The following is a 22,611-nucleotide window of genomic DNA, read 5'->3' on the forward strand; positions in this document are numbered from 1 at the left end:
AGGCACCCAAATCTGAAACACGCCTTGCCGAAGCTAAGGCTAGGAGAAAAATCGTTTTCCAAGTGAGAAACTTAATATCCACTTGATGTAAGGGTTCAAAATATGTAGACTGTACAAAATCTAAAACCAGATTCAAGTCCCATGGCGCTGTAGGTGGAATGAATGGAGGCTGTACTCTGAGGACACCTTGCAGAAAGGTGTGTACAGACGGCAATAGAGCCAATCTTCTTTGAAAGTAAATTGACAAAGCAGTTACCTGCACCTTTAGTGTAGATAAACGCAGTCCTCCATCCAACCCCGTCTGTAGAAATAACAAAAGACGGGATAACTTGAAAAATGTCGGAAACTTCCGAGCTTCACACCAACCGTTATAGGCACGCCAAATTCTGTAATAATGCGCTGCCGTAACTGGTTTTCTAGCACGTAACATGGTTGGTATAACTGATTCTGGAATGCCCTCTCTTCTTAAGAGGGCGGTCTCAACAGCCACCCCGTCAAACGCAGCCGCGCTAAATCGGGGTAAAGGAATGGACCCTGTTGTAACAGGTCCGGACGTAGCGGAAGCGGCCAAGGATCGTCTGCGAGTAGCCCGTGAAGATCCGAGAACCAAGCTCTCCGAGGCCAATGAGGCGCCACTAGTATGACTGTGGCGGACTCTCGTTTGATCCGTTTTAGCAACAGAGGGAGCAGCGGAAACGGTTGAAACAGATACACGAGGCTGTACGGCCACGCGATCGTGAGAGCATCCACCGCCACTGCCTTTGGATCTCGCGTTCTGGACACAACTGGGGCGTTTGGCGATTGTGGCGAGATGCCATCAGGTCCACTTGAGGGTAACCCCACCTCTGGACCAACATGTGAAACACTTCTGGATTTAATGCCCATTCTCCTGGATGAAAATCCCGACGGTTGAGATAATCCGCCTCCCAGTTGTCCACTCCCGGAATGAACACTGCCGACAATATCACTTGGTGATGCTCGGCCCAATTGAGGATTCGAGCTACTTCCCGCATAGCCATGCGGCTTCTCGTTCCTCCTTATTTGTTGATATACGCGACCGCCGTCGCGTTGTCTGACTGCACTTGGACAGTCTGAGACCGAAGTATGTGCACTGCTTGTCGTAGCGCATTGTAAATTGCCCGGAGTTCTAGGACATTTATAGACCGCAATCTTTCGTGATCCGCCCAGAGACCCTGGAGCTGACAATTTTGAACTACAGCTCCCCAACCTCTGAGACTCGCGTCTGTCGTTAGAACTATCCAACCCCAGACGCCGAACCGTTTTCCTGCGGTTAGATTGTGTACCTTGAGCCACCAGAGTAGAGATACTCTGGCCCGTGGAGACAACCTCACCCTGTGGTGAATCTGCAGATGTGAACCCGACCACTGTGCGAGCACATCCAGTTGAAAAGGACGTGAGTGAAATCTTCCGAAATGAAGCGCTTCGAAAGCCGCCACCATTGTGCCTAACAGGCGAATGCACAAATGTACCGAGACTGTGCGAGGCTTGAGCACTAATTGTACCAGATGACGAATAATCTGTACTTTCTGTTCTGGTAGGTAAATTCTTTGATCTACCATATCGAGAATCATCCCTAGGAATTGAAGTCGTTGAGACGGAATCAGATGCGATTTCTTGAAGTTGACAATCCAACCGTGCTGAACCAGCACATTGTACGTCAGCAACACATGTTGAAGGAGCATCTGTTGAGACGGAGCTTTGATGAGCAAATCGTCCAAGTACGGAACTATTATCACTCCCAGGGATCTGAGATGAGCTATCATCACAGACATCACTTTGGTGAAAACCCGAGGCGCTGACGAAAGGCCAAACGGTAGAGCCTGAAACTGATAATGGTTCTGCCGTATCGCAAACCGCAAGAACCTCTGATGAGGTGGCCAAATCGGAATGTGTAAGTACGCATCCTTGAGATCCAGGGTATGCGTTCAGATGGTCGACCATGTTATGGTCGACAGTCATTAGGTCGACCACTATTGGTCGACATTGACATGGTCGACACATGAAAATGGTCGACACATGGAAGGTCGACACGAGTTTAACTTTTTTTCCTTTTGGGGAACTTTTCCATACTTTACGATCCACGTGGACTACGATTGGAACGGTAATCTGTGCCGAGCGAAGCGGTAGCGGAGCGAAGGCACCATGCCCGAAGCTCGCGAGCCATGCGAGGGGACGCAGTGCACTAATTGGGGTTCCCAGTCACATTCCGCAAAAAACGACACCAAAAAAGTTAAAAAAACCTCATGTCGACCTTTTCATGTGTCGACCATGTGTCCATGTCGACCATGTCAATGTCGACCAATAGTGGTCGACCTAATGACTGTCGACCATAACATGGTCGACCATTCATACCAGAACCGATATCCAGCGCAATCATGAATTCCTGTGGCTCTAAACCTGCAATTATTGACCGCAGAGATTCCATCTTGAATCTGTAGTAAGTGACGTACTGATTGAGACCCTTTAAGTTCAATATTGGCCTGACCGAGCCATCCGGCTTTGGTACCACAAACAGACTGGAATAATAACCCTGACCTTGTTGGTGTACAGGGACCGGAATCAAAACTGCTGAATCCAGCAGATACTGAATGGCAATTTGCAGAACCGCCTTCTTGTCGTCCGACACAGGCAGTCCTGTCTTGAAAAACAGCAGTGGCGGGATACAGTCGAACTCTATCTTGTAACCTTTTAACACTAAATTGCGGATCCACGCCAAATGGAACGTCTGAAGGCGTGCTCCCACAATTGGAGATCCGAGATGGGCTGGGAGCCCGTCATGCCACTGGCTTGTCGGTGACCTTAGCGTCCTGACGACTCGTGTTGGTTTGTTGAAAACCACGTCCTCGACCCAGTCTACCAGGCGTTGCTGTTCCTCTACCACGGCCTCGAAAGGCCTGAGGTCTAAAGGATTTGAACGCCGGGCCAGAGTATTTCCGTCTAGGTACCGTTGGAGTCAATGGTAGGAAAACTGACTTCCCTCCCGTGGCCTCAGAAATCCATTTGTCCAATTCAGGACCAAACAACTTCTCACCACCGTAAGGTAACACCTCAATACCTCTCTTAACCTCTGCCTCCGCTTGCCAAGACCGCAGCCAAAGTGCTCGTCGTGCCGTAACTAGCGACTATGAAAGGCGAGAAGTGAGCTGACAAACGTCAGTAGAAGCTGTAAATAGATACTCAGCAGCTTCATAGATTTGATCTGCGAGAAGTACAAGGTGATCGTCATGTAGACCAGACTTGAGTTCAGTTATCCATACCATTGGCGCCTTAGTTACCCAAATGCCAACCAACCCAGGTCTAAGCAACACTCCTGCTGCTATATACATGGACTTAAGCATAGCTTCTATTTTCCAGTCTGAAGGGTCTTTAAGCGTAGTAGCCGTTGGTACTGGTATGGTTAATTTTTTCGTAAGCTTGGACACAGACGAATCCACCATTGGTGGATTCTCCCATGTAGATGTCACAGACTCTGGAAACCGGTAACTAGACTTAAATCGGCGAGGTATAGAAAACCGTTTATCCGGATTCTTCCGTGTTTCAACTAACATCTTATTAAGAGATTCCGAAACAGGAAAACACATTGGAGATCTTTGTAGTTTAGTAAATACGACTTCATCATTTGTCAGCGGCTCCTCAGTCTCCGTAAACTTCAGAGACTGACGCACAGCTCTGATGAGATTATCAATGCCTGGGCTGTCAAAATCTTCACTATCAGACAGCTGGTCTAATTCGCCCTCCTCACCCTCATCTTGCTCAGTGAGGTCTGGCATAGAATCGTCAGAATGCAACATAGCAGAAACTGGTAAATCATATGAAAAATTATATTTATCCCTTCTACCCAAAGTGGACTTGGACCTTTGGCAAGGCTGAGACCCCTCCGGTAGTTCTGGCAGTCTCATCCGAGACTCAGATCTTGCCGCTTCCCGCTCGTGTCGAGCGGCGGCCAATTCGGATTGCAACCCAGCCATGACATCTGTTAGCATAGCCCATGGAGGTTCCGGGGATGAAACCGGCTTTGAAACCGGAGCGGAAATTGTATTCGTAACAGAATCCACAAAACATACTGAACATGTGGTAGATCCATCCAGTAACACACTGCTACAGACATTGCAGTGAAACTGCTTTTTAGATTTGGCTGGTGCCTTACTCATTATGCAGACAGACAATACAAGATACAAGGAAAGACACTTGCACGACTCAGTAAAAGTGTACTAAGGAGTGTATAATATATATGTATATGGCTGCAGTGCAGTGCACGTGGCCAGTACTATATGAAATCTGATCCAAAATTCCCACTAACACCCCTGCGCCATCCGGTGGAGTAGAGATGTAGGACAGGAACGTTCTGGAATCAGAGGAAGACACAGGAAGCATGTTAAAATGGCCCCCATGCCATGCTGACCGTTACAATCACAGTGTAGGTTATAACACATGACATTATAACTTGTACCTGACTCTGCTTTTAATATAGGCTTAACAGCCTATTAATATAACCCATGCAGCATATGTAATATTGCAGCCTGCCATGCAGCCTATGCTTTTCCCCCTTGCAGCAGCGCTGGCCGTGAGCAGACTACTCCCTCCCCCTGTGCTCCGTGTACCGCTGCGTCTCAGCGGGGAGCGGGACCTGAAATCCGGAGTCATTGCAGGGAGCGCGCTATGGAGAGCGGCTGTGGTGCGGAAGAGTGTAAACGGGGTGCAGCGGGCCGGAGCGGTGTGTAGCGGCTGTTGGCGGCGCGGTCGAAGTGGCTGGGTCGGGCGCCGAGCCACGTACAGCGCGGATGGAGCAGGCGGCCTGCAATTAGCGGCGGGTGCGGGCGGCGGTGATAAACACTTTCCCCACACAGCGGCAGCGTGCGCTGACCGCCCCGCCCCCCTAGCATACCTTGTCTCCAGTAGTGAGGGCTGTGACGGGGCTTCTGTCTGTAAGCTCCGTTTAGCACTTGCAGCAGTCAGGTAGGGAGCTGCGTGTGGCTGTGAGGGTGCTCTATGTGAGGACCGACCAGCCATGCGCTGCCTCTGTGCAGCGGCACTATCCCGGACCCACGTTTTTTTTATAAACTGGGAAGGGATGTGCTGAGTGTAAAATGAAGTTTTAAAAATAAAAATGAAATTGCAAAAATTCAAAGTAAGTGTGGGAGCTCCACACAACCCTGTTAGTGCAGTGAGCACAGAAAAAACACTGAGGTACTCTGGGATATGGAGGGGAGGAGAGTTCTAAATTTTAATATTCAGTACCCTGTTCTTGCTAAAGCCGTCCATATCCCAAGAGTACTCCAGTGATCCCTAGTGGATGAAAAAGAAAAATCTCTTTTCAGGGCTGCCTAGCACAGCCCCACCTGTTAGATGCCTGCACTGCAGACACCAACTTACAAACTGAGCTCCAGTGCCTGGAGGCGAGGCTATATAGAGGAGACGGTGCAGTGCATCCTGGGAACAGTCAAAGCTTTAGCCTGTTGGTGCCTCGGGTCAAGATCCAACTCTACACCCCAACGTTATTCCCTGTGGAATCCCAGTGTACCCCGCTGCAGAAACTTACTATAGTAAATAGAAGCAAGTGGTTTGACTCTGAGGCATGTGTATTACCTTGCAATGTCAATGTAGTGAGCATTCGCCTCATCTTCCAGGCCCATGGCAGCATTTCTTAGATAAGCCTGCAGAGAGTCCACAAGGGTCTGCAGTGGAGTCCCGTCGGTAGTCTGTTCTATCAGGTTATCCAGTTCTTGCAGCATGCTGTCCAATGTCTGTTCACCTTTCATTAAGCATCGGAGAGCTTCAGGAAAAATAATCTGACTGAAGTTGGAGTTTAGTTCCTTTGAAACAAAATAGACCATATTAAATATGATATAAGTCAGAAAAAAATACTAAATGTTTGTATTTATGTTTAATTCTTTTTTTCACTGAATTAGGAGATCATGGGGACACCAAGGCCATGACTGGATACAGAGCCTTTTTCAGAACACTGGTACTTTTCTATCAAATAAAACTTCTCTTATCCTGAAGGAGCTTCGTGTTCTCTTTTACAAAGCCCATGGAATGAACACAGAGTCCAGAAAAAAAAGAAAGAACAAAACCAACTACCCCCAAGTTCAGATACTGTATAACCGGAATGAAAATGGAGTAGAAACAATTTAAGACTTGATGAGATTTACCTGCAGAGAGGTGTAGACTGCATTAGCCAGATGCACGGCTTCAGAAGTTTCCATAGGGTTGGGTATATCCAAATCCTGAGGGATAAGTTTGCACTGCTTCAGTAATTGTACCAGACATGTGACATTGCCACTCATGCTGCAGAGCTCTTCTAAGAACCATGCACCATCCCGAGATGTGAGATCCACAAGCTGTTCTCCAGCACTAGATGCAGCACCTTCCATCATTAGGTTACGTCTGCAAAGTGTACACAGAGACAATGGTGTGATATGGCCACAAGAGTGTTGTATGCTGCAACTAACGACAAGCAACTTCATCTAGATCCATACCTTGTAAGAGCGCACAGGGCTGAGATGACCACGCTGGCCAGGCTCAGGGAACCCTCCTCGCCATTTTCATGTAGGAAAACTTTGATGCAACGCTCAATTTCCTTCAGCTGGTCCTCACAAACTGGTAGCGATACGGCCTCCTGTTTTAGCCGGTCTACTTGCCGCAAAAGCTTGGAATTTGTATCTGCATAATTACGCTGTAGTACCAACTCTGTGGCAGAAACTAACTGGGACAGAGGAGTCTGAGGTGAATACTGCATTTCATACCTGAAACAAAATAAATCCAGAATTATGACTCGTCCTCCTTCGATTTCCCCAACAGCAAACATGTACAGGAGTTACCTATATAATAACAGCCTGTCTGCAATTCTCTACATCACAATGGACAACCTCCACCCCCTTTCCCATGGTTCTGTGCTCTGACACTATGGAAGAGGCATCACCGTTTAGGTTTTACTAGGCACTCAGACAAGTAACAAAACGGTAAAATAATCTCGGAAATCTTTTCTTACTTCCGGTAGAGTTCCTGACAGTGTTCCATTGTCATGTCACATATAAGCTCTTCCATCCAGGTTTTCCACTGTTCCATTCTGTGTTTCTGAAATACTGTTTTTGGGTACAAAAGTGCGACAGTGGCATAGTTGTGAAGGTGCTCCAGGCAGCCGCGCAGCACTGACCGTCGCTGCTGCAGCAGTGTGCTCATCTCCGCCTCATACTGCTCACACTGTGTGATGAGGTGTGCCTGCCCGGCATTCTGCAGGAACGCTGTGGCAGGTACATAGCTGGGAGGACCTAGACAAACAGATGGAGATCTCCAATGTAGTAACAAGATACATACAGTATACATCCACTTTCAACAGTCCTCAATAGATCAGGATATGGAGTGGCTAGATAAGGATTTTACTCTGCTGTGCTCATCTACACCTTCAGCACTACACACTGATGAGAAATACTTCTGCATATGAAATATATGTGCTGAGCAAGGAAGGACCAACAAGCTAGAAGGCCCCCACTGCTACTGTGCCAATGAGGTACCTTATGCGACATACAGGTAAATAGTCACGCAGCACCTATAAAACTAAAAAGGGGACAAACTAACTACAAAAGATATTATAAATACTGTTGGGGAAAAAAAAAAGGACTCTTAAAACACACCACAGCCATTCACTATAAATATAACCTTGCTCCCACTATACAGGGAGATTTGCTTAACTAACGCTGTTACACAACAAAATACAAGGTGGCCATCTTCAGTTGAGCACATGAGGCTATGCTAGGCTGACCTGGTTGGAGTTCCTGCACTGACCAGCCCAGGACAAAGGTTTGTGACTGTTACACTGTAGGGTCTCAGCTAACTTCTCATGACACTGCACTTCGCTTTCAGCAGTCATTAGAAATAATGGACCCTTTGAGAAGAGTCCTTGCAGTGTAGCTTAATATAAAGGCTCGTTACTAGTGAATATAATGAATGTTTAAGAAAAGCGCAGTCATGTAAAACACACTGGCAAATGCTTGAATGTTAAAACTGGAAAGATGTTTAAAAATGTATTAAACTCATTTACCAGATAGTCTAGTGGGGGCGGGATGCATTCTGCAGCATAATGACACTGACACATGGAATGGAAGAGGGCAGCACTGACAGCCATGGCAGTTACAGAGTGCAGGTTTTGCTTAAATCCTGCAGCAGTGAATGTGAGACAGAGCTGGCACTGGGCCTGTACCAATGGGCAAGGCTTTGCTCATAGGTGAAGTATTCCCATGGTTATTCAGGAAAACAGGAGAGCCTCCAGCACAGAAATACTACATATTTGGCATCATGGTGTAACTCTGGCCACAGGAAATGGCATTACCTAAACTTGAGATTTACATACATTTTACAGAAAATAAGATTTTACTTACCGGTAAATCTATTTCTCGTAGTCCGTAGTGGATGCTGGGGACTCCGTAAGGACCATGGGGAATAGCGGGCTCCGCAGGAGACTGGGCACTCTAAAGAAAGATTTAGTACTATCTGGTGTGCACTGGCTCCTCCCTCAATGCCCCTCCTCCAGACCTCAGTTAAGGAAACTGTGCCCGGAAGAGCAGACATTATAAGGAAAGGATTTTGGAATCTCGGGTAAGACTCATACTAGCCACACCAATCACACCGTATAACTTGTGATACACTTATCCAGTCAACAGTATGAACAACAACAGGGCATCAACAATGGATGCCAACATAACATAACCCATTATTAAGCAATAACTATGTACACGTATTGCAGAAAGTCCGCACTTGGGATGGGCGCCCAGCATCCACTACGGACTACGAGAAATAGAATTACTGGTGAGTAAATTCTTATTTTCTCTAACGTCCTAGTGGATGCTGGGGACTCCGTAAGGACCATGGGGATTATACCAAAGCTCCCAAACGGGCGGGAGAGTGCGGATGACTCTGCAGCACCGAATGGGCAAACTCAAGGTCCTCCTCAGCCAGGGTATCAAACTTGTAGAATTTTGCAAATGTGTTTGAACCCGACCAAGTAGCAGCTCGGCAAAGCTGTAATGCCGAGACCCCTCGGGCAGCCGCCCAAGAAGAGCCCACCTTCCTTGTGGAATGGGCTTTCACTGATTTTGGATGCGGCAATCCAGCCGCAGAATGAGCCTGCTGAATCGTGTTACAGATCCAGCGGGCAACGGTTTGCTTTGAAGCAGGAGCACCCAACTTGTTGGGGGCATATAGGATAAACAGCGAGTCAGTTTTCCTGACTCCAGCCGTTCTGGCCACATAAATCTTCAAAGCCCTGACTACATCTAGTAACCTGGAATCCTCCAAGTCACGAGTAGCCGCAGGCACTACAATAGGTTGGTTCAAATGAAAAGATGACACCACCTTTGGCAGAAATTGGGGACGCGTCCGCAATTCTGCCCTGTCCATATGAAAAACCAGATAGGGGCTTTTAAATGACAAAGCCGCCAATTCTGACACACGCCTAGCCGAAGCTAAGGCCAATAGCATGACCACCTTCCCCGTGAGATACTTTAGCTCCACGGTCTTAAGTGGTTCAAACCAGTGGGATTTTAGGAAACCCAACACCACGTTAAGATCCCAAGGTGCCACTGGTGGCACAAAAGGGGGCTGAATATGCAGCACTCCCTTAACAAACGTCTGAACTTCAGGAAGAGACGCCAGTTCCTTTTTGAAAGAAAATGGAAAGGGCCGAAATCTGGACCTTTATGGATCCCAACTTCAAGCCCATAGTCACTCCAGACTGTAGAAAGTGCAGAAATCTGCCCAGTTGGAATTCCTCTGTAGGGGCCTTCCTGGCCTCACACCAAGCAACATATTTTCGCCATATGCGGTGATAATGCTTTGCTGTCACGTCCTTCCTAGCCTTTATCAGCGTAGGAATAACTTCCTCCGGAATGCCTTTTTCCGCTAGGATCCGGCATTCAACCGCCATGCCGTCAAACGCAGCCGCGGTAAGTCTTGGAACAGGCAGGGCCCTTGTTGCCACAGGTCCTGTCTGAGAGGCAGAGGCCATGGGTCCTCTGTGAGCATTTCATGCAATTCCGGGTACCAAAGTCTTCTTGGCCAATCCGGAACAATGAGTATTGTTCTCACTCCTCTTCTTCTTACGATTCTCAGTACCTTGGGTATAAGAGGAAGAGGAGGGAACACATAGACCGACTGGAACACCCACGGTGTTACCAGGGCGTCTACAGCTATCGCCTGAGGGTCTCTTGACCTGGCGCAATACCGTTGCAGCTTTTTGTTGAGACGGGACGCCATCATGTCTACCTGTGGCAGTTCCCATCGATTTGTAATCTGAATGAAGACTTCGTGATTAAGTCCCCACTCTCCCGGGTGAAGGTCGTGCCTGCTGAGGAAGTCTGCTTCCCAGTTGTCCACCCCCGGGATTAACACTGCTGACAGTGCTTGTACGTGATTCTCCGCCCACCGAAGAATCCTGGTGGCCTCCGCCATCGTGACTCTGCTTCTTGTGCCGCCCTGGCGGTTTACATGAGCCACCGCGGTGACGTTGTCTGACTGAATCAGCACCGGTTGGTTGTGAAGCAGGGGCTCCGCTTGACTCAGGGCGTTGAATATGGCCCTTAGTTCCAGGATATTTATGTGCAGACAAGTTTCCTGACTTGACCACAACCCTTGGAAGTTTCTTCCCTGAGTGACTGTCCCCCACCCTCGGAGGCTCGCATCCGTGGTCACCAGGACCCAGTCCTGTATGCCGAATCTGCGGCCCTCGAGAAGGTGAGCACTCTGTAGCCACCACAGAAGAGACACCCTAGCCCTGGGGGACAGGGTGATCAGCCGATGCATCTGAAGATGCGATCCGGACCACTTGTCCAACAGATCCCATTGAAAGATCCTCGCATGGAACCTGCCGAAGGGAATGGCTTCGTATGATGCCACCATCTTTCCCAGGACTCGCGTGCAGTGAAGCACCGTCACCTGTTTCGGTTTTAAGAGGTCTCTGACTAGAGTCACAAGCTCTTGAGCCTTCTCCGTCGGGAGAAACACCTTTTTCTGGTCTGTGTCCAGAATCATGCCCAGAAAGGGCAGACGCGTCGTAGGAATCAGATGCGACTTTAGGATATTCAGAATCCAGCCATGCTGTTGCAACACTTCCTGTGAGTGCGCTACGCTGATCTGCAACTGCTCCCTCGACCTCGCCTTTATGAGGAGATCGTCCAAGTATGGGATAACGGACTCCTTTCTTTCTCAGGATCACCATCATTTCTGCCATTACCTTGGTAAATATTCTCGGTGCCGCGGAGAGCCCAAACGGCAACGTCTGGAATTAGTAATGACAGTCCTGTACCACAAATCTGAGGTACTCCTGATGAGGCGGATAAATGGGGACATGCAAGTAAGCATCCTTGATGTCCAGACACCATAAAATCCCCCTCTTCCAGGCTTGCAATGACCGCTCTGAGCGATTCCATTTTGAACTTGAATCTTTTCAGATAAATGTTCAGGGACTTTAAATTCAATATAGGTCTGACCGAACCGTCCGGTTTCGGTACCACAAACATTGTGGAATAGTATCCCTTCCCCTGTTGAGGAAGGGGAACCTTTACCACCACCTGCTGGAGAAATAGCTTGTGAATTGCCGCTACCACTACTTCCCTTTCTATGGGGGAAGCTGGCAGGTCCGATTTTAGGTAACGTTGAGGGGGCATCACCTCGAATTCCAGCTTGTATCCCTGAGACACAATCTGTATAGCCCAGGGATCCACCTGTGAGCGAACCCACTGGTGGCTGAAATGTCGGAGACGCGCCCCCACCGCTCCTGGCTCCACCCGTGGAGCCCCAGCGTCATGCGGTGGATTTAGTGGAAGCCGGGGAGGACTTCTGTTCCTGGGAACTAGCTGTAAGGTGCAGCTTTTTTCCTCTGCCCCTGCCTCTAGCAAGAAAGGAAGCACCTCTGACCTTCTTGCTTCTTTGTGCGCGAAAGGACTGCATTTGGTAATACGGTGCTTTCTTCGGTTGTGAGGGAATATATGGCAAAAAGTTTGACTTCCCAGCAGTAGCTGTGGAAACCAGGTCCGAGAGACCGTCCCCAAACAATTCCTCACCCTTGTAAGGTAACACCTCCATGTGTTGTTTGGAGTCGGCATCACCTGTCCACTGCAGAGTCCGTCCACAGGACCCTTCTGGCAGAAATTGACATTGCATTAATTCTAGAGCCCAGTAGGCAAATGTCCCTCTGGGCATCCCTCATATATAGGACAGTGTCTTTTATATGCCCCAGGGTCAGCATAATGGTATCCCTGTCTAAGGTATCCATTTCCTCAGATAGATTATCTGTCCACGCTGCTACAGCACTACACATCCATGCCGACGCAATTGCCGGCCTCAGTAGAGTCCCTGAATGTGTATAGACAGATTTCAGGATACTTTCCTGCTTCCTATCTGCAGGATCCTTTAGGGTGGCCGTATCCTGCGACGGCAGGGCCACCTTCTTAGATAAGCGTGTCAGAGCTTTATCTATCCTAGGGGAGGATTCCCAGCGCACCCTGTCCTCTGGCGGGAAAGGGTATGCCATAAGTAACCTTTTGGAAATCAGGACTTTCTTATCTGGGGAATCCCACGCTCTTTCACATAACTCATTTAACTCATGTGAAGAGGGAAAAGTCACCTCTTGCTTTTTCTCCCCATACATATAAACCCTCTTGTCAGGGACAGGGTTTACCTCTGATATGTGTAAAACATCCTTCATCGCTATAATCATGTAACGTATAGCTTTTGTCATTTTTGGTTGCAATTTTGCATCATCGTCATCGACACTGGAGTCAGAATCCGTGTCGACATCTGTGTCAACCATTTTGGATAGTGGGCGCTTTTGAGACCCTGAGGGCCTCTGCGCTGTAGGATCAGGCATGGGTTGAGACCCTGACTGGCCCGAGGTATCAGCTTTATCCAACCTTTTATGTAAGGAGTTTACATTATCATTTAACGCCTTCCACATATCCATCCAATCAGGTGTCGGCACCGTCGGCGGCGACACGTCATTCAACTGCACTTGCTCTGCCTCCACATAGCCCTCTTCGTCAAACATGTCGACACATGCGTACCGACACACCACACACACAGGGGAAGCTCTAAATGAGGACAGGACCCCCACAAGGCCTTTTGGAGAGACAGAGAGAGAGTTTGCCAGCACACACCCCAGCGCTATATAACCCAGGGATTACACAATAACTTAGTGTTTACCCAGTACCTGCTGTATTATGATTTATGCGCCTAAATTTATGTGCCCCCCCCCCTCTCTTTTTCACCCTTCTACCGTGATTCTGCAGGGGAGAGCCTGGGGAGCTTCCTCTCAGCGGAGCTGTGGAAGGAAAATGGCGCTGGTGAGTGCTGAGGAAGAAGGCCCCGCCCCCTCAGCGGCGGGCTTCTGTCCCACGATTTCTTGTAAAATAAATGGCGGGGGCTCATACATATGACAGTGTGCCACTGTCTATATGTAGCATTCGCCAGGAGGTAACAATTGCTGCCCAGGGCGCCCCCCCTGCGTCACCCTACAGTGACCGGAGTGTGTGGGTTAGTGTGGGCGCAATGGCGCACAGCTGCAGTGCTGTGCGCTACCTCATGTGAAGACAGGAGTCTTCTGCCGCCGATTTCGATGTCTTCTCCGCTTCTGCTGGCTTCTGTCTCTGCGAGGGGGACGGCGGCGCGGTATCCGGGAACGGACGACAAGGTCAGGTCCTGTGTTCGATCCCTCTGGAGCTAATGGTGTCCAGTAGCCTAAGCAGCGCAACCTAGCCGCAGTTAGTAGGTTTGCTTCTCTCCCCTCAGTCCCACGTAGCAGAGTCTGTTGCCAGCAGAAGCTCCCTGAAAATAAAAAACCTAACTAAAATACTTTCTTATTAGCAAGCTCAGGAGAGCTCACTAAAAGCACCAAGCTTTGTCCGGGCACAGATTCTAACTGAGGTCTGGAGGAGGGGCATAGAGGGAGGAGCCAGTGCACACCAGTAGTACTAAATCTTTCTTTAGAGTGCCCAGTCTCCTGTGGAGCCCGCTATTCCCCATGGTCCTTACGGAGTCCCCAGCATCCACTAGGACGTCAGAGAAATCTATGGTTCCCTAATAACTAATAATTACACCATTGTAACCGTTTCAATCAGTAGCTTTCCAAAACAAGTCTATTCCCCTAGGGTCACTCAATCAAAAGAATGTAAGTGGTCAAGCTCACACCATCTCCATACCTGGGCACAGATTACATGCAATATGACACAATCATGACGTGGGCATCCCACAGAAATGTCACTTTGTTTACCATCATTTACACACTCGTCTTGCAAAGGGAGCTCCATGCTGTGGAATGCCATTGTTATAGCCTACAAGGCTTTTCAGTGAGCCCTGCACAATGCCGGTAAAGGCAGCATGGAACATTTATTGTAACAGAGTGGACCATGATTTTTTGTTAACCGGCAGACTTTAGTGCCACAATAAACTATGGGAGATGGATTCTCTGGGCTGATCACATATAAAGTGTCCTCACTCATAAGAAGCTAGGTGACAAATATTTTTGTGTTTTTTTTCCTGTGTGTCTTAAACACAAGCATGCATTTTCTTCCACCACTCCTGAAGAGCAGAAAAGGTTTATTTATGCACGCATATCTTTTCACATGGTAGTTAGTTATATTTGAAATACCCAAGTCCATCTGGCTGCTTATCTCTTGCAGCAGGCCGGCCAATTTAGTGGCCTCCAAGTTTTTGAAGACCGCCTGATACTGTGTTATCCACTGTTCAAATTCATTCAGCTTCACTTGGATAGCTTCCTGTACAGCTCGCTGCTGAGTCTGTAGCTGGGTGTGCTCAGTGTATCTACAGTATAAACAAAAACAATTAATGATGTACAGTACTAACTGCATTAAAAAGGTGAAAAGAAATTAAAGCCTGATAACACTAACTCAGATCAATTTACCAAATTCAATGAACAGAAAAAAGCATAGAATTGCAGAATCACTATAACAGTAAAGCATGAATCATCTAAAATAACCATATATATTCTGTTCTTATAGTACTAGAACTGGGACAATCACTTCTGCAATAAGTACTTCTGATGTTAAGAATGACGACAAACTGCATACTCTGTTATCAAGAAATCAAACACTGGTACAGATGGGTCCTCACACGTTTGCTGCAGTCACGCCTAATAGCCCCTCCTGGCACGGCATGTCCAGTGGGACTCTGCTAGCGCCTGGCATCATTTTTGCCAAAGATGCGCAGCTAAGTCAGGATGCTGGCGGCCAGAATACCTACAGTGACATCCTGACATGCAGGATCCCAACACTTTGAAGGTAAGTAGGCTAACCTTACACCCTACCCCTCCAGCAGCCTGACCCTAATGCCCCACCACCCCCCACGGCCTAACCCTCACCCGCCCACCACCGCAGCCTAAACTTTTCCCACCCTCCCCCGCAGCCTAAACCTAACCCTACCCGGCGATGCCTAACCATACACCCCCCTCCCCACAGCCTAAACCTAACCTTCCCCCTCCCGCAGCCTTCCAACTGCTGGCATCCTGAACGCATCCCATTTAGGCTAGATGTACGAGGACAAATCTGTACATCCGAGATGTAATCAGAATGTCAACACCATAATGTCGTCAAATTCAGAATGTCTAGGCTGCAATTAAGGATAGGCTAACATATTGTCGACATCCACAATGCTGACAATCTGAACATGTTGACATCCTGAATGTTGACATATAGACCATGCTGACATTCTAAATGTAGAGATATCATACCACAGTCCTCCCAACATGTTACTCAGGCAGTATTTAATGGAATCTTTAGGGTGCTGGTCATCCATAGTTACCAAAGCAGGAGGTCAAACACAAGGGACAACTTCCACAAAAGAAAAGTAATGGAGATACTAAGGGGTATATGCAATTAGCGGCGAAGCGCGGCAAATTATCGCCGTTTTTAAATTCGACACAATTCGACCGTCCAATTTCGGCAAGTGGTTGCAGAAATTCACCATATTCAATGGAAAACGGATTCGACAGTCCCGCGGGCGAAAAACGGCCGATTTGACGGATTTTGCCGCGATTTAAAAAAAACTGGAAAAAACCCGAAAAAAAAATGGCGTAGGGTCCCCCCTCCAAAGCATAACCAGCCTCGGGCTCTTCGAGCTGGTCCTGGTTCTAAAAATCCGGGGAAAAATTGGACAGGGGATCCCCTGTATTTTTAAAACCAGCACCGGGCTCTGCGCCTGGTGCTGGTGCAAAAAATACGGGGGACAAAAAGAGTAGGGGTCCCCCGTATTTTATACACCAGCATCGGGCTCCACTAGCTGGACAGATAATGCCACAGCCGGGGGTCACTTTTATACAGTGCCCTGCAGCCGTGGCATTAAATATCCAACTAGTCACCCCTGGCCGGGGTACCCTGGGGGAGTGGGGACCCCTTCAATCAAGGGGTCCCCCCACCAGCCACCCAAGGGCCAGGGGTGAAGCCCGAGGCTGTCCCCCCCATCCAAGGGCTGCGGATGGGGGGCTGATAGCCTTGTCAAAATTGAAAGAATATTGTTTTTTCCAGTAGTACTACAAGTCCTAGCAAGCCTCCCCCGCAAGCTAGTACTTGGAGAACCACAAGTACCAGCATGCGGGAGAAAAACGGGCCCGCTGGTACCTGTAGTACTACAGGAAAAAAAATACCCAAATAAAAACAGGAGACACACACCGTGACAAGTACAACTTTATTACACACTGCCGACACACACATACTTACCTATGTTGACACGCCGACTGCCACGTCTCGACTCAGACGATCCGGGGTACCTGTGAAAAAAAAAAAACACTCACCTGATCCAGTGTCAAAAGATAAATCCACGTCCAGAGATAAAATCCTCGTACTTGGCAAAAAAAAAAACACGAACACCCGACCACCGGACTGAAAGGGGTCCCATGTTGACACGAGACCCCTTTCCCCGAATGCCGGGACACCACGTGACTCCTGTCACCGAGGTCCCTTCAGCCAATCAGGAAGTGCCACGTCGTAGCGCTCACCTGATTGGCTGTGCGCGTCTGAGCTCAGACAGCGCATCGCACAGCTTCCTCCATTACTTTCAATGGTGGGAACTTTGCCGTCAGCGGCGGGGTTACCCGCGGTCAGCCGCTGACCGCGGGTGACCCCACCACTAACCGCAAAGTTCCCACCACTGAATATAATGGAGAGGCTTTGCGATGCGCTGTCTGAGCTCAGACGCACACAGCCAATCAGCAGAGTGCAAGGACGTTGCACTCGCTGATTGGCTGAAGAGACACTTCAGTGACAGCTGTCACGGGGGTGTCTGCATTCGTGGAAAGGGGTCTCGTGTCAACATGGGACCCCTTTCAGTCCGCTGGTCGGGTGTTCGTTTTGTTGTTTTGACAAGTACGATGATTTATCTCTGGACCCTGGATCAGGTGAGTATAATTATCTTTTATTTTCAGGTACCCGTGGATTCTACTTGGAGAAGAGGACCGACTGCTTGGTGTCAACATAGGTAAGTATGTGTGTGTCGGCAGGTGTGCAATAAAGTTTTACTATCAAGGTGTGTGTCTCCTGTTTTTATTTGGGTATTTTTTTCCCAGTAGTACTACAGATACCAGCGGGCCCGTTTTTCTCCCGCATGCTGGTACTTGTGGTTCTCCAAGTACCAGCTTGCGGGGGAGGCTTGCTGGGACTTGTAGTACTACTGGGAAAAACAATATTCATGTCATTTTCCTCAAGGCTATCAGCCGCCTCCCACCCGCAGCCCTTGGATGGGGGGGGGGGGGGGGGGACAGCCTCGGGCTTCACCCCTGGCCCTTGGGTGGCTGGGGGGGGAACCCCTTGATTGAAGGGGTCCCCACTCCCCCAGGGTACCCCGGCCAGGGGTGACTAGTTGGATATTTAATGCCACGGCCGCAGGGCACTGTATAAAAGTGACCCCCGGCTGTGGCATTATCTGTCCAGCTAGTGGAGCCCGATGCTGGTGTATAAAATACGGGGGACCCCTACTCTTTTTGTCCCCCGTATTTTTTGCACCAGGCGCAGAGCCCGGTGCTGGTTTTAAAAATACGGGGGATCCCCTGTCCATTGTTTCCCCGGATTTTTAGAACCAGGACCGGCTCGAAGAGCCCAAGGCTGGTTATGCTTTGGAGGGGGGACCCCACGCCATTTTTTTCTGGGATTTTACCATTCCATCTAAAAAAATAAATAAAAATAAATAAATATTTTTATAAAATATATAAATAATACTTGTGCCTCCAAAAAAGACAAACCAAGTACCTAATCCCTTCTAATATAAATAGATATGCTATTACCAAGAAAAAAAACCACAAAAAAAACACGTCTTAAATTTTTTTTTATTAGTTTCACCCACCAAAGTGTGGCGGATTGAAAATGACGAATTTACTGTCTAAAAGCACTGTTGTCGAATTTCCAAACTTCAATTGAATATACTTTGGTCGAATTGCAGCACTTGTATCATTGCAGAAAAGTCGAATTTGACAAAAGTCGAATTTCAAAAAGTCGAATTTTGAAAGTCCGTTTTTTTGACAGAAAGTACTGAATTGCATTGTCGATTTTTTTTTTTTTTGGCGAAAAAGTAAAGAAATTCGACAATTTCGGGAATTCGACCGCAATTGCATATACCCCTAAAGTGGCCTTTTTTTTTCCGCCTAGGTGAAAAAATTGCACTTTTATTTTTTAGGGTGAATGGGGATACGCTCTATTCAGTAGCAGGGCCACTTTTTTCGCCTAGGCGGATCCACGTATTTTCCACTGCGCCTCCGAAAACACGGATCGTTTTTGCAGATTTTGAAGGGAATTTTTGCCAAAGTCTTATCACAAAAAAAAAAAGTGAAAAGCCATTGGCCAAAACCAAAATTTCCCTTAAAAACAGGCGAAAACTGCCCTTAATTGAATACGCAGGGGGGTGAATTCGATAGCTCAGAAATTGTCGGAGCTAACTGAATACCCCCCTATGCAGGTTTAATAATTACAGGTCACATCAAGCAGAGCAAACTAAAAGTTCTGCCCGCTTCATAGTTACAGAAATAGTCCTGGTTTTATATAGCAATCTTTGCCAGTAATGCATGTCACTTTAATAAATACAGATAAAAACAAACCATCTGTTTCCAGCAGGAGTCTGTGTGGTAGGACACATTTTTCACAAATTAGCCCTAGGAGCTATTGTTCATTTATGTAACTTCCTAAGGGGGATCATTTTAGTGATGAGCGGATTCGGTTTTACTCGGTTCTCAAAACGGCATCTTATTGGCTCACGGATGTCACGTGTTTTGGATAGCCAATAAGATGCCGTTTTGAGAACCGAGTAAAACCGAACCTCGCTCATCACTATCATTTATTATTAGAGACTTCCCCTTTTGAATAGAAGGAGGTAGGGATTTTGGAAGCAAGAGTACAATTAAAACAAATAACAGTAGATCAGTGGAAAAAAGAGGCCCATGCCTATCAACTAGATAGGTCTTGGAATAGTGTATAATGGGTGTGGTATAAAAGATAGTGTCTTGTTAGACAGTCAATAGATAGACACCACATGTTAGACAGACATTAGGTCGACAGGGTCAAAAGGTCGACATGAAAATGGTCGACATAAAAAAGGTAGACACCATGTTTTTTTGTCATTTTTGTGGTTTGTGTTGATAGTTTTGTCATCTCGCCACAAGGTTTATAACCAACTCTATGCAGACATGGATAGAGAAGGTATGAAATAGTCCAAAAACATGTTACATTTTTTAAAAAAACGTTATTTTTTTCACGTCGACCTTTTGACCCCGTCGACCTAATATCTGTCTATCTATCAACCGGATACCCTGTATAATACCAGGGACTTGTATTTTGCTGCTGGACAGAAATAGGCACATATCACTATGGTAGAAGTTAGTGGAGGGACGATAGATGGCTGGAGATACTTGATGGCAGCAAAAATTCAAAAACCATGTAGATGTGGCATGTGCCTCTTTTCCACTGAGCCCCTCGGTTATAAGTGGCCTTCCTGCTGCCGTGAAACTACACATCCCAGCATGCCCTGACACATTTTTGCTATTTGAGCATCCCAAAACTATTGCAGGGAATGCTGGGATATGTATGTCAACGGTAGCTGGAGGGTGGCTTATTGCCCACCCCTGTCCTAGTAACCCAAAAATAATGCCATAAGAGCTAATGTCATGCAGGTCATGTATGTGTATAGCCTTGCCTTGAGAAATTAACTTTATAAGTCTGTCTTTCCAGTGGAAAGGCCTTTACCCCACAGCGCTGTGACCTCATTATATCAAATGAGAGGAATAACAAAATTAAGATTAAAAATAAAAATATACAATGTTTACAAAACAAATGGACAAGTCTTAATTTGCCAGTCTGTAATAATTATCACAGCACCGCTAACCTGTGCTGCAGAGTATGAGCAGGATGATCTGTGGCTTCAGCTCCTTCCAAGTAGGTCATCTCCTCCCGAAGTCTGGTCTGTAACTTCTCCACCTCGGTCAGTTCTTCATGCAAGTTTAGATATTCATCCAAACTGCTGTCTAGTTTAGGAAGGACACTCAGCATTTCATCCTTATTCTTAAACCAGTTCACCTACCAAAAATAATCAGTTAGTCTCCACTGACATTATAAAGAGACACTAGTAAAGCTGAAACACAAAAGGTCCCCCATGCTTGGGACTGAGTAGTGGTGGCTGCAGAAAATGCACCTTTTCATGGCCCCCTAGCGCTGCATAACAAACCCGAATGTACCTGTCATGATAAAAGATTGATGCATACTTAATAATTTGCATTGAAAATGTTATCATAGAGCAACATATGACCAGACTGTTACCTTAATTTCTGCTACTCTGGAGGAGAACAGGCTCTGAGTGATCTCTCTCTCCATCTCTCTTTTACTTTGCTTGTTTTCTGCCTGCTGGCCTCCTCCACCATAGACCGCACCAGCAAATCCTGCCTCCCCACCAGCCGTCCAGTCCACAAGGGGGTCATAAACAAAAGCCTCAAGTAACGTCAGCAGGGTCTCTCTACCTCTTCTCATTATGTGAAGGACCTACAACCCAACACAGTGTACAATTATGAGCCATTCACCTTACGTAATGAAAGAGGAACCAAACAGAAATAAAACACACAGGTTTTAACGTTGACTGATGAATAATAATACAAATAATGGGATTTAGGTACATACCGGTAAATCCATTTCTCAGATTCCACAGGGGACACTGGAAGATCTTTACTGTGACCTCACAAAGTGGAGCCGGCACTTTAAATTCATTAGAATTGTGACTGGCTCCCCTGCTCTTTAGGGTCCTGTTGCAAGGTTGTTATGGTTGCAGCACGACCCCAGCCTCTGTTACCTCTGAAAGAGGTGGATCTGCCTCAGCCATGTCCTCTAAATTTGGATGGAACGCGAAAGTACTGGAAAGACGGTCCAGAATAAGTCTTCCTAGGAGTTGGAGAGGGAAGATATGTCGGCTTACCCCCCCTCCCCCCCGTGGCCTTGGAAATCAGAATATCCAGTTCTTGATCAAACAGGAACTCGCCATTAAATGATATTGCCTCTACCGCCTTCTTGGATTCCGCATCTGCCTGCCACTGCCTAAGTCAGAGCGCTCGGCGTGCTGAAATCGACAAAGCAGATATTCTGGATCCAATGGTTCCTGCATCCTTGGACACACCTCCCTTAAATATACAGCAGATTCTCTGATATGTTCAGCCAGAGTAATCAACTGCTCAGTAGATAGACCAGATTGTAGGCCTGTTACCAATTGTTCTGCCCAGGCCTCTATCGCCTTGTTTACCCAAAGACCTACCAGTGTAGGGCAAAGAAGAACTCCTGACGCAGAATAATAGGATTTTAAATACCTACCGGTAAATCCTTTTTTCGTAGTCCATAAGGGATACTAGGGGTTTACTTAATAGGATGGGGTATATACGGTGTCCAAAAGTGCCGATGCACTTTACATTTCTTCAACTGGGTGTGCTGGCTCCTCCCCTCTATGCCCCCTCCCACAAGCAGTTATAGGTAAAATAGTGCCCGAAGGAGAATGGACATACTTGAGACAAGGAACATATCAACCATGAGTGGTGAGATTCACAAACTAGCACACCACAACACAAACTGTCCAGCAACGGCTGGCAACTAAAGAGCAACAGCTGAACAGGTAAACATATATAAGAAACAACCTGCAGAAAACGCACTGAGGCGGGCGCCCAGTATCCCTTATGGACTATGAGAAAAGGATTTACAGGTACTCAAAATCCAATTTGCTCTAGCATCCATAAGGGATACTGGTGTTCACTTAGTACGATGGGGACGTCCCAAAACTTTCACAATGGGCGGGAATGTGCAGAGACGTCTGCAGCACTTCCTGCCCAAACTGGGTATCCTAGGGTATCAAACTTGTAGAACATCACAAAGGTGTTCTTCCCCGACAAGGTAGCAAGCTCGGCACAGTTGCAAGGCCGAGACTACACGAGCAGCCGCCCAGGTAGACCCCACTGATCTTGTAGAGTGGGCCTTCTGAGATTGTGGTACAGGTAAGGCTGCCGACACATAGGCCTGTTTGATAGTAAGCCTGAGCCAACGAGCAATGGAATGCTTTGAAGCAGGGCAACCCTTTTTC

The 22,611-nt window shown here is 47.5% G+C and overlaps 1 protein-coding gene across 2 annotated transcripts in view; it reads right to left on the reverse strand.

Annotated features, from left to right (window-relative positions):
- SMG1 (SMG1 nonsense mediated mRNA decay associated PI3K related kinase) overlaps positions 1-22,611 on the reverse strand; it is a 408,649-nt gene that overhangs the window by 49,559 nt on the left and 336,479 nt on the right. For both annotated transcript variants that reach the window (XM_063934392.1, XM_063934391.1), the window contains exons 45-51: positions 20,820-21,038; positions 20,389-20,579; positions 14,660-14,832; positions 7,013-7,292; positions 6,501-6,767; positions 6,174-6,408; positions 5,608-5,834 (exon numbers count right to left, since the gene is read on the reverse strand). In XM_063934392.1, the coding sequence (XP_063790462.1) occupies positions 5,608-5,834; positions 6,174-6,408; positions 6,501-6,767; positions 7,013-7,292; positions 14,660-14,832; positions 20,389-20,579; positions 20,820-21,038 (1,592 nt within the window). The remainder of the gene's footprint in view (positions 1-5,607; positions 5,835-6,173; positions 6,409-6,500; positions 6,768-7,012; positions 7,293-14,659; positions 14,833-20,388; positions 20,580-20,819; positions 21,039-22,611) is intronic.

This window comes from Pseudophryne corroboree, chromosome 7 (genome assembly GCF_028390025.1).
Source record: "Pseudophryne corroboree isolate aPseCor3 chromosome 7, aPseCor3.hap2, whole genome shotgun sequence".
Classification (NCBI taxonomy): domain Eukaryota; kingdom Metazoa; phylum Chordata; class Amphibia; order Anura; family Myobatrachidae; genus Pseudophryne; species Pseudophryne corroboree.